At 34.8% G+C, this 12,918-nt stretch overlaps 1 protein-coding gene across 4 annotated transcripts in view; it reads left to right on the forward strand.

Annotated features, from left to right (window-relative positions):
* Positions 1–12,918, forward strand: part of ADAMTS20 (ADAM metallopeptidase with thrombospondin type 1 motif 20) — a 92,506-nt gene that overhangs the window by 24,480 nt on the left and 55,108 nt on the right. For 3 of the 4 annotated variants that reach the window (XM_027663670.1, XM_027663688.1, XM_027663678.1), the window contains exons 5-11: positions 3,689–3,772; positions 4,433–4,557; positions 5,471–5,511; positions 5,838–5,943; positions 7,029–7,175; positions 7,981–8,122; positions 9,046–9,150. In XM_027663670.1, coding sequence (XP_027519471.1) covers positions 3,689–3,772; positions 4,433–4,557; positions 5,471–5,511; positions 5,838–5,943; positions 7,029–7,175; positions 7,981–8,122; positions 9,046–9,150 — 750 coding nt within the window. The remainder of the gene's footprint in view (positions 1–3,688; positions 3,773–4,432; positions 4,558–5,470; positions 5,512–5,837; positions 5,944–7,028; positions 7,176–7,980; positions 8,123–9,045; positions 9,151–12,918) is intronic. The other variant, XM_027663695.1, reaches the window with a different exon arrangement.

The raw sequence follows: 12,918 nt of genomic DNA on the forward strand, positions 1-12,918 counted from the left end.
ATATTGAAGATGACTTGGATGAGGAGACAGGAGATGACCTAAAACTCATAGTGGAAAAAATGGTAACCCTCAGACATATAGGTGTACTTGTGCAAATTTGCATGAGAAGTCTCTTCTGGCATTAGGTTCCACTGGTGGAAGCCAGTTTAGTTCAGAAATATGCACGGAACTGAGTAAGAGCAACATCAGCAGAAATAACACAGCTCTTTCTCATTCAATGAAGCAATGACTGTTCATATCTCATAACTTCAGACAATTTGGGGGTCTTATGAAATATGTGACAGAATAAGGATATGACAGTAGAGGGGGTGAAGGAGAAATGTCCCAGATCCTGGAGAAGTCTCATGGATCCTGGTTATCTTACATCCTTTCATCACTACAGTGAAAATAAGAGATTACTGGAGCCTGCAAAAGACATGCAACCTATGAAGTGATACCTGTTTCTTTCAAGGAATATGAAAGTTTGTATTCTCCTGGTGTCATGGTTGTGTGTAACAGACAAGAGGAAAAAAAAAAGAGGCCTTGTGATACAATATTTAGGAAAAAAAAAAAGGAAAAAAAGCTGAAGAAGTCCAATTGGATTTGGATATATCATTTACTTATCTTCCAACCTCTAGGCGTACTTGCTTGTTTATTAGTCACTTTTCTAAACAGGATATTTTTCCATTATTCACGGTCACACTTTAACGGACAGTTACAACAGGGATATCAAGAGAAACTAAACTTTGTGACCAACTTACTTCTAGTCAACTGGCAGCCACAGCTGTGGTGATATGGTACAGGAGGCCTTTAAGAAACTGGGAGCTGATATTGCACTGAAGGTTGATAGTCACAGTTTAGGCACTCAGGTATTGTTTGGTGTTAGCTGAACCTGGTTAACTCCCCCATTCAGTTCTCAGTCCGTTTGCCTGTTCTACCTGATATATGCTTTTGTAGTACTGGACAAATCCTGTATTGGTTTTTGTCGACTGTCTCACAACCTCAGATGACCTGCATGCTCTTTACTTGACAGCCAGTGAAATGCATCTGTTTCCTGAGTTTGAGAGCTTTCTGTTCCAAAAGAAGGTGTTAACTAGACTGATTTACTAGTTAATTGAAAGGTGTTTCTGACTAATCTGATGGCCTTCTCTGATGGAGTGATTGCATCAGTGGGCAAGGGAGGAGCTACTGATGTCATCTACCTGGATGTCTGTAAGGCCTTTGATACAGTCCCCACATCATTCTGGCTAGTAAATTGGAAAGTTATGGGTTTGATGTGTGGACTGCTAGATGGATAAGAAATTGACTGGATGACCATGTCCTAAGAGTTATTGTCAATGGCTCAGTGTCCAAATGGAAACCAGTAGTGAGTGGTGTCCCTCAAGGGTCCATATTGGCATCAATACTTTTAATATCTTTGTCAATGACATAGACAGTGGAATTGTGTGCACCCTCAGCAAGTTTGTAGATGACACCAAGATCAGTGATTCAGTTGAGTTGTTTGAGGGAAGGGGTACCACCCAATGTGACCTTGACAGGCTTGAGGATTGGGCCCATGTGAACCTCATGAAGATCTACAAGGCCAAATGCAACAACCAGGTCTAGTGAACGATGTCTCTGTTGATGCTATACACATGTAATCTTCTTGTATAGGTTTCTGTTGTAACAAATTCTCAGTTGTAAGTAGCTCTTATATCAGTTTAAATGGTATGAGAGTCAGTCCTTGGAACAAACCTCTTCATGTTACAAGCCAAAGATCCTCACAGATCTCATTTCAGATTCCTCTCTGACATGATTTTGGAATGCCATATGAACCTATCTTCTGTTTCTTTGCTAAATAGAAATAAAACTTGAAAGATTTGGACTGGAATTAATTTCCCTCAGCCTCATACATCTGAAAATCTTATCTCCTTCCATAGTAAAGGAATGAAGAAATGAAATAGCTTATTTTACTGTCTTGTATGAAAATATGTATGTCTAAATACGTATCTTTAGATAGTCATGTCTACAGAACAGTTCATCCTTTCTCCTTCTCCATTGACTATTGAAGAAATTTAGACAACTTGCTTACTGTTAATTAGTTACATAAGCTGAGATGAATGTGATAATTGTGTTATGTTATTTCTAAGACAACAGTTCTTATAGGAACATGGTTTTTGGGGAAGATAAATATCCTTTCTAAGTTTATTAAAGTGGATCTCAAGGTAGAAGAACACATTAGGAGCTTGGTTGTGGTAAAGTCATTTTGGTAGTAGAAAAATGGTAGTTTTTTCCACTCGAGTTCTGTCTAAATAGTGCTTGAGCATTTCAGACACCTTTTCTTTGATAAAGGATTCTGAATTTGTTCGTGCCCAATGGATTCAAGTCTTCAGTGAGTATTTGAGACATGTTCCTTATTCCCACCTCAGAATAATTGGATGCTTGCTGGTTAGTAACCAAGAAAGGAGTCTGTATGGGAAGAAGCAAACAATAGCTGTACTACTCTGAAATGTGTTCTCCACATGGATTCTGAAACTCTGGCTCCTTCCCCACTCTCATTGAATCCTCTGTTTCCAGCTTGTATATCAACAAATGAATGAAGGACAATGCTGTGCATTGTACTCTCTCCAGTTTAGAGAAAGATGGGGCATGAGCCAGTGCTCTGTCAGTTCCAAGTTTTAGCAGGATTACTTGATCTCAGGTAAATAGAATTCATATACTACAAGGCTGTAGTCTCACAAGCAACTTGAGCCAGTTCAAGTGTAGGTGGCTTTTGAGAAGTCTGTTCTTCTTCATCTCTCCCTCTGTCAGCACCTGTGTTGGAGGAATTGCACCAGGAATGAGATCATGTTGATCAGTATAACAGGATTTAAAAAAAAAAAAAATAATTTTGCAACTGGATCAGTTCCTTGATCACTTTTGTAGCCTGGCAGCCTTAGCACAAGCTCAAAGGGAGGAAAGTCAGTACTTCTGTGTGCAGTGGCAACTCTTGTTTACATAAGGCTGTCATTCGAACTGCTTTAAGCCAAATTGTAGAATCCATATGGATGAGATATCTGAAGCTGTTATTGAGAAGGTATAAACTTTTTTACTGATTTTATGAAGAATAACTTTAAAGTGGTTTACTTTGGTGTATGGAATGGACTCATGATTTTTACTATCTGTCTGCAAGACTTATGTATAAAAATGCTTATTGGGTGTGTAAATACAAAATTTATGGATGAGAAAAGAAACTCATATATGTGTCTTGCATATTTGCAATACAGATTTACAACTCAGTCCAGCTTCCACTCAAAGCAAGGGCAGAAATTTACTTGTTCAAATTTGCTTTCTAAAACTCTCTTTTATGTCAGGTGTTGATTGCACAAATCATCCACATAAACCAGCTTATGCCTGATAGTTGCAGAAATATTACTTTTTCTTCTTTTGATATTTTATCAATAAACTACAGGTTTTACAGTGTATAATAAATGCACTTTTTACATTAACATTTCAACATGGTGTCTAAGTATTTGGAAGTGAATATAAAATTGTAGTTATTTGGGTATTAAAACCTGGGCAACACTATTGATTTGTCACCATATCCTTGGGTAAAAGGTGCAGAAGGATGCATGATATATCTATTGTGTAGTGACTTGTTTTTCTTTGTTATTTTTTTTCTTGATTAAAAGACATATGGTTTACCAGATGAATTAAATATTCTAATCTTCTGACTTTTTTTTCTCTTTAGGTTGCAGCAATCTATAAAGATTCAAGTATTGGAAATCTTATAAATATAGTTATTGTCAAATTAATTGTAATTCACAATGAACAGGTAAGGAAAATAAATATTTAAAAGATTTCTTTCTAATATAAGAAACAAAATGCATGAATTTTCATTGTAATTACAAAGTTTAATTTTCTTTAACTATAAAATTTTGTTTTAGAATAGGAGACTAAATGTGAAATGTGAGGTTAACTTCAGGGTGTGTATTTAATACCTCTATTTCCCTGTCTCTCTATTAGCACCTCCAGTTGACTTATATTGACATAAATCAGATAGTATATGAAAGCTTATGGCATAACAACCTAAAGTGTGGTTATACACATGGAAATCTGACAGGGAAATGACATCTTTTATAGAGTGCTTTGTTGGAGTGTTTTCAGCCCTAAGAGTTGTAATATTTTAAATAAGAAGTATATGCTTATCTATTATCTAATATATGGGGTTTATATTTATTTATCATAAATGTCTTGTCACTTTTTAAAAAATATTTAACACATGATAAATGCTCACATTGCATTATTTAAAATAATGGGTTCTCATGACTGATGACTTGTGGCTTAATTCAGATCTGATCCTAAGGGAACTCTTACATGACTTTCCATGCACAGTCATTATTTTACAGATTAGCAGCACAAATGACAACACAGTAAGTGCAAGTGCATGAATATTAAAACAGTTATTTGATATTTTTGACCATTTCTTGCTTAGGAAGGACCAGCTATCACTTTTAATGCAGCTACTACACTTCGTAATTTTTGCTTATGGCAGCAATCCCAAAACACTTTGGATGACACTCACCCTTCTCATCATGATACTGCTGTTCTCATCACTAGGTACAGTATCTAAAATAGCCACAACTACTCAGCTAGGTAAGACAAATGCTTCAGGTTTTTTTTACAACATCAGCTTTCAACCATTCCCCTGATATTGTTCATAGATAGCTGAAGTGAATGAAGACTATTTTCTGCTTCCCAAACCACTGATTATCAATACATGAGCAATTATTCTGACTATGTTGATAGATAAGCATCTGATGATCCTTTCATTAAAGATGATAGAAATTACTTACACCTGAAATTGTGACAAGGAAACGAAGTCTTTAGCTGTTGTACATTTATGTGATAGAGGCAGTGTTGTGCTTAATGGAATCAGTGAAGGATGCAATGATGGTCAGCTCCTGATAGCCCAGGCATAATCAGAACAATCAAAAGCTTAAAATGGAAAATATTTATATATTAGTATGTATTCTTCCTGTGCACCAATAACCTTAGTGAAGGTTCTGATGTTCATTCATTGAAATAGAATCTCTGTTTTGCTCTTCTTTTTCACTAATATTTCCCCCCAGTGTGCAAGTTGGACACACTCCAGCAAATCACACTGTTTGATGTTAGTCCTGAATTTTACATTGTTAATTTGGCAGACGGTCCACAACATAAGGTGGTTTCAAGTATTTTGCAATCTGCATGTTTTTCAGCAGCATATCATAATTGTCTACTGTCTGCATTGTAGAGAAATAGCATAGTATTTTAAGTTTTATTCTTTTCACACTAGATAGAAAACAGTGCTGCGAGCTTAGTCTGGTGAATTTAAATTATTTCTTTCATTACAATACAAATTGTTTGAATGGACTGTGAGATTAAAAATTGAGAATCAGATTTGCAATTACTTTAGTATAGCGACAGTGAATTACTTTAAAAATATTCTTTTACATGCTGTAATAATTTTAAATAAATATTTTTCTTCAAGGGAAGATATCTGCAGAGCTAGAGAGAAGTGTGATACTCTTGGTGAGTTATTCTTTTTTAATCAGTATGGTTATATTACAAAATACATGAGAATTTCACTGTACAGAGAAATTAGGAATAATTAGGAAATAATTAGGAAATTAGGAATAAATCAGAAAATAGAACCAAAATTCAAGTCACACAGACAAAAATAATTGTTTCTCATTTCTTACTGCTGTTGTCTCCTGGCATGTAGTTTGGTGCCAGGGGGTTGTATAAATTTGCTGCATACTTGAGGAATGACTTTCAACCATAGTATTTGTTGCACTATATAGCACTACATGAAAATTCATTCTGTTAAGCATTTATTTAAGGATTCAATTTTGCAGGTTTAGCAGAGCTAGGTACAATGTGTGATCCACTACGCAGCTGTTCCGTAAGTGAAGAAAATGGATTGAGTGCTGCTTTCACTATAGCACATGAGCTTGGACATGTGTAAGTACCTATTTCCCAGCAGGTAATTTTTTTTATTTCCTTTTGGATATAACCAATTTCCAGCCATGGGCTCTGCGTTTCTAAGAGAGCGCAGTCTGACACTTCCTTTTAGAAGTGTCATTATTTTTGCCTCTTCCAGTGAGCCAGCTCTGCATGTCATCTAGAGGTAAAGAAATTGTGAATTTTATAACCTGGTTGGTATCCTGAATTATAGGAAAGACTGGCCAAACAACTAAGTTCTGTCCTTTTGTCATATGAACTGATCGAGATACTGGGACATGTCCTAGGCGTACAACATAGTCCTGCTAAGTTCATCTGCGTTCTAGCCCTGCTAGGAATTTACCTTTAAGAAAAGACAATTGTTAATATAACACAGAAATATTCTTCCTTGTGTTTGATCCTTTCAGAATACAGTAGAGTAAGACAAAGAGAAATACTTTACACAGAAAAATAAGAGGAGATGACAGCATTTTATTTTATGAAGCATACCTCATCAGTGATGGCAGAAAGGTGCTATACTCTAGCTCCATGAGGCATGCTACTCTGTAGGTAACAAGTTACAGAGCTCAGTAGCTAGCTTGTTTATTTTCATGTTCCTGCAAGTTCCTTTAGACACGTGTTATTTGTCATGGTGTTTAAACTGAGATGTAAAGTAAGATGATGTGTTATTTGCAGGAATTATAATATTAATGTACTCTGTAGTTTTTGTTACTGAATAGTAAGAGTTACGATGGGAATATTGGAGTAACGTTTTGTGGACAGTCTAGCCATGACCTGTATATACAGTTGAGGAGAATATACAGTGGCATAATCCTAAAACACTGGAATTTTTCTGGTGAGCTAAAAAATTATGTAATTGTAAAATTCTTCCTCTACCCAGGAAGGTATTTGGATAAGGAGAGAATTATATAAGGCATTTTAAAGATACCTATTGCCATAATATCAGATAGATATATTGAGTTCCATTAAATTTTAAGGCATTTTCAAGCTCGTTTGAGTTGAAAACACGTTTACTGTTATAGCAAAGAGAGCTTCAGTTAATTATTGCTGAACTTGTTTTGGAGTTTGTCTGTTTTGCTTTTTAGATTTAATGTGCCTCATGATGACAGTTTCAAATGTAAAGAAGCTGGAATTAAACATCAGTATCATGTAATGGCTCCAACTTTAAATTATCATACAAGTCCATGGACCTGGTCAAAATGCAGTCAAAAATATATCACTGAATTTCTCGAGTGAGTGTCAATATAATGCTGTGGTTTAGAGTGTTATTTTTCTTTTTTTTTTTTTTCTCCAATTTTATGTATTTCTGAGAAGCATTTAAAAGGTATTGCTTAAATACAGTTTTTGCACTGCTCTTTTGTTTGACCTAAGAGGGTTTAACTTGTAGGGCCTTAGTCCTCCAGAAAAATACATGGTTCATGACTTTGTTAAAGTTGCACTGAACATACAACATACTGATCACTTTCTAGTATTCCACTTCGCTGTTTGGCCTTAATCAAGGTCTGTTTTAGTTTTGTGACATTTTGTCTGTGGAAAATGGTAGTACTAATAGTCCTCCAGAAAAATACATGGTTTATGACTTTGTTAAAGTTGCACTGAACATACAAAGCTAAAGGATTTTTTATTTTTTTAAATATAGTGGCATAGTTTATTGAAAAAAATTTTCAGTATGATTTTAATAGGTTAGAATAGGAACTGTTTATTTTCTGAAGTTTTTATGTAAAAATAAATGATAAGTATAATTTAGGCAGTACCATCTTCTTTTTCTTTCCTTTTTTTTTTTAATGAGCAATGTCAGGCAGAAAAAAAACCGACTTCATTTTGTTTGGTGGATCTAAATGCAAAATGCAAAAAAGGAAAACCAAGTAACCTGGTTTAATTATTCATGAATTTTAATTAAAGTCATTATATAGGCAAGTAGGCATGCAAACCCGTAACTCCACTGAGATATACATGTGTAAGTGTTGGGTGAGTAGTGAGAAGGTTTCCAATGAATTAAGAGTGATTTATTCACATTTTGTTCCTGTTTTACAACAGTACTGGCTATGGTGAATGCCTCCTAGACAAACCTAGTGAAAGAATATATGATCTTTCCTCTCAGCTGCCTGGGTCAATGTATGATGTCAACAAGCAGTGTGAACTTACGTTTGGTATTGGGTCACAAGTGTGCCCATATCTGGTGAGTGAAAACCAGACAAAGTTGTGCTCAATCTATACTAAAAAGTTACTGAAAATTACTGGTTTGGGAATAATTTTATCCTGAAATAAGTAAAAGTTCACGTTATATTCTTCTGAATGAGGAAGCATTCAGTGCACAGCACTGCAATTTCATATGCAAGAAATATATAGAAATAAAAAGTAGGATGCATTAACTTTGATTTCCACATTGATATTCCATTTCAATATAAACACAAATAAAACATTATGACTTTATCGTTACTGTCAGGATGTCAGTGTTAGATTTTGTACTAAGTTGTAAAATACCTCTACCAATATTGTATGGCTTGTTGGAGCTGTTCAAAGGAGAGAATTTAAGATCAGATTCAGACTGAATTAAGTGGAGTTGAGGCAAATTGTTGTTTTGGAGGAGTCACACTTTATGGGAATATTATAGAAAAGGAAAGAAAAGGGTACTCCAAAGACTGAAGATGGTGTTTCTGAAGACTGCTTTTTAAATCCTATAATCCATAAGGGTTATTTGTCTGTTAAGAGTCTTTTAATGATTTGAAAAGCAGGCTTTCTTCTTAATTTTATAGGCAGTATATTTAATTCTTGTTGAACTCAGAGCCTTTTTGTTGGGAATTATGTGGAAACTGTGCTGCATGGTATTAACCATAAGCTCTTGAATATTTTTAAATTAATTTTCCAACTGAAATAGAAAATGAAGTTATCTATTACTCTCATGGGATCACTTTCTAGTATTCCACTTTGCTGTTTGACCTTAATCAAGGTCTGTTTTAGTTTTGTGGCATTTTGTCTGTGGAAAATGGTAGTACTAATAGCAAACACTAAGCCCACACAGTATGAGAAAATACAAATATCACAACTACTGTCTAAAATGGTGTTAAAGGTACAAAAAAAGTAATCTGTTTTTCTTTTCAGAAACAATGCAAACGCTTGTGGTGCACAAGCACAGAAGGTGTTCACAAAGGTTGTCGTACTCAGCACATGCCTTTGGCTGATGGAACGCTTTGTGGTGTGGGAATGGTAAGCCTTGATTTGTTTCTCAGTGCTTGCAATTTTTGATGTAGATAAGAAAGACTAGTGCTTGCTGTGTGGCAATACTGTGCCTGTAGTGCACTGATTGTGTGAAGAGTGTCTACCTCACTTCACCTGCAATTCTGTAATGTTATGTGATAAAAAATATAATTGTGTGTTCAGAGTAATTATTAAAGTTTACAGATGCCACATTGGTTAAAAATAGGTGAGAGAACTCAGGGAAATGGCCATCTTTCCTTCTGTTTGAAAAGTTCAGGTCATGCATAATAACTTATTTTTTTTCCTGATCAGTAGTGCTCCAAAGTAGAATTATCTGAAATATGACATCCCAAAACTGTTTTTCCCCCAGTTGCTCTTGTTAAGGCTGTTTCACTGAACCAAAACAAATTAAGTATGAGTCACTTAGATACAGGTGTGCAACTTTTTGGAAAGAGGGAGTCTCTGGATTAGCACCTGTTTCAGTAGTTATTTGCACATTGTATCTGTTTCAGACAAAATATGAAAGTATGTGTCAGTACCTCTTCAACTAGTCCTGGAAATGCCTTAACCACACATAACTTGTGTTCGTTTTCTGTCTTGCCTATTGTAACATAATTCAGGATACTTGGATCTGTTCAGTCCTAAAAACTGGAGCTGTCTTCTCACTTATACCCTAATGTGTAGGATGTCCCGGCTGTCTGAAGTATGGATTGAATGCTTTGTCAGATAAAAAAAAAAAAGAAGTGGAAGCTGTGTTTCCTATAGCCTGCTCATTTTTTTATTTGGTAAAGAGCGTTTGGATGATGAGAGTTTGTTTTCGAATGCAGATCTTGGTCTGTATCCTTGGATGATATAACCTTTCTTGACCTGTCCATAAGGGTCATGAATATCTAATTAGTAGACAAGGCACTTTCAGAACCTTGATAGAAACAGAAGTAGTGGGGGAGGCTAGTTGAATCCAGTTACCAGTGGAGACTTGAGGCTTTTAGTTTTGGATTTGTATGTAGTTTGGGAAGTGAACAGAAATTAGATGCTTGAGTTCTTTATTGGTCTAGTCTTTGGCTTTTTCATGTCTCACTTCACCACTGGCAAACAAAGCATTGTGAGAAGAAATATTTTTCAGATTTTTTATATGTTCAGGTATGACAATGATTATCTAAGTAGGGATGTATTATTATGCTGAGCTGCTTTTAACAGTAGTGTGCTTTGGCAGCTTCAGGGGCTGTGGGAACAATGTTAATTTTTTTTTAAATGGTTTTATATGTTCAAAGGATTAAAAAATCTAATTTAATTTCTATGTATAATAAGCTGATAGATTTCACTCCGTTATTTCTACGTTTCCCCCAATAACTTTTAATCTCTACAGACTCTGTGTTTGACAAGACAATATTGGTGAGAGGTTTGAAAACAGCGTCTTAATGGATAACAATTTAGGCATTAAACTGTCTAAAATGGTTTCTTTCTGTCTTGCAAGATTATAAAAAGTTACTTGAAGGTTGCAGTGGAAGCTTTGCTTGATTATAGTCTATGTATGCAGCTGGTGTTACAATGTTTAACCCGTTTTTCAGTCAGTCACTGATCAGAAAAGAAGTTCATCTTTTATGTAAACTTCATGTGTAATCTTCAGTTAAATTGACTCTACTTTGGCAGCATCAGAGGATTTCTTTTATGTAAGAATACAAAAACCTGTTTTATGTAATTAGTGCTGTGAAAACATTTTTCTCTAGGAAGTGAAGAGCTAATTACAGTCATTACCTCTGAAAGATGTAAGAAAGAACAGCAATTAATTAGTCTGACAAATTGTCGTCTGTTTCTGTCTAAGGGACAGCTCTTTTCAAGTTCAGTCCACAAGCTGCTGTTGATGTTATTGAGCATAAGATATTAATATTTAACAGCAAGCTAAATCAATTTATCTTTGGCATTTGTGACATTATTGCAGTGATGAATACAGAAAAGGTCCATTAAAGAAATTTGTTATTTTAGTATCAACTTTCTAAGCCTAACTTTCACAGGCTGTGTGTCTGATTAATGGATCTTGCTCTATGGACTACTCTAAGAGTCCTTGTGTTTTCCTTCCCAAAATTTACAAGAAGATAGAAATCTAATAATTTCAGAGACTCTTAAGCATATGAGCAAACAGTTTTTCCTGAATGCCTGCACTTCCTAGTGGAATATTTTCTTGCCATATGCAATCTATCAACATGCACACATTTTGAATACATTTGTTTTGTATGTCTCATTGTGCACACGTCTGTAGAGCTCAGTGACTTCTTAATATATATATAATATCCTCAGTAGGTATGGGTAGCATTTTCTTAAAACATTAAAGGGATAATGCAACCTAATTCTTCAGAGTCTTACAGGCAATAAAGAAAATATTTTCTTGAGTATCTGAACATTTCCTGTATTAATTCTACAGGGTTAATATTATTATGTATAATTATTATTTCTAAAAAAGAAAACTTTCAATTTTACTTCAATTTGCTGACTCGTTAAATTTCTTTGAGCTGATCAAACTGTACTTTGCTTGTCCTAGAGTTGCCTGTAAAAATTAATTATATTTGCTTGTTGGGCTTCTGCTGAAATATCTGAAAATTTCTCTTCAGCTCCTGTTATACATTCTGAGCGCTAAGGGTTGACAGTAGCTTATAAGTAGCAATTCTGCCATGTCTGAGTAAAGTTTCTCACTTCATCACTACTCACATTGTGTCTCATCACTTCTAGTGCTGTTTGTCTATTTGGTTTCACAAAGATTTGTAGGAACTCGAAGTTTCTTCCAGCTCTTTTAACACCAAACAGACCTTCCCTGAAGCAGGGAGTGCAGCCTATTCAGTACTTCAGAGACAAAATGATAGCAAATATAACTAGACATGCCCTGTGTAAACACTTATTAGTTTTGCGGGTGTGAATTTCTACACACCATAGGACTACATTAGTCATTACTTGAAAGTGTTTCTGGTGTTCTTTTATGAGAGATATTATTAAACACAAAGGTATATATTCCTGAGTCATCTTCCTAAATACAATTATATATCATAACTACAAAATAAAGTTTGTATTAAAATTTTTTTTATTGTGAAATGGGGCACAATACCATGAAAATATTAGATGTTTAGTGCTTTTTTGTATTTTGTTTCTGTCATCAAAGCTACTATGGGAGTTTTTTTGAAATTAAGAACAGTGCTGTATGATTACACAGATGTACTCTGCACACTGGATGCCACAATGAATTTTGTAGATACAGTTGCAATTGTTGTTGTCATGGTATAAACTATATATAAATTAAAAACATAAATCAAAGTAAGAACAGTATTTATATGCTGCATTGAGGACCAAGATAGCAGAGGATTCTCCTATGCATTACAAGATATATGAGAGAATGTTTTTCCATTAGGACAGAAACTGAACTGCTTTAATTGGCCTAGTTTTCTTCTCTTAAATGTCATAATTCTAGTTGTCATGTTCCAGATAGGTGCTAATTTGATGGATGTTTAGGAAATGTGAATAACTTAGAGCAGAACTTCTAGCCCTGCTTCCTCTTAGGTTTCCTTGTTGCATTCTAGTGAAAAATTTCTTTGTGCTTTGAAATTTCTGTAGACCAGCAGACTCTTGTTTGGATTATGTTTTCAATTGTTTGGTTTTTTTATTTTGTTATCTGTTTCTTTTATTTTTTGGATTTCTGTATTGAGGAATTGACTTGCATTTGACCTCTTGGGATAGTATAAATGATTTTTCCACACCTTAAACATGAGAAGTTTTGAGGTGTTTTATTAAACT

The sequence above is a fragment of the Corapipo altera genome, unplaced genomic scaffold (genome assembly GCF_003945725.1).
Source record: "Corapipo altera isolate COAL_440 unplaced genomic scaffold, ASM394572v1 1, whole genome shotgun sequence".
NCBI lineage: Eukaryota > Metazoa > Chordata > Aves > Passeriformes > Pipridae > Corapipo > Corapipo altera.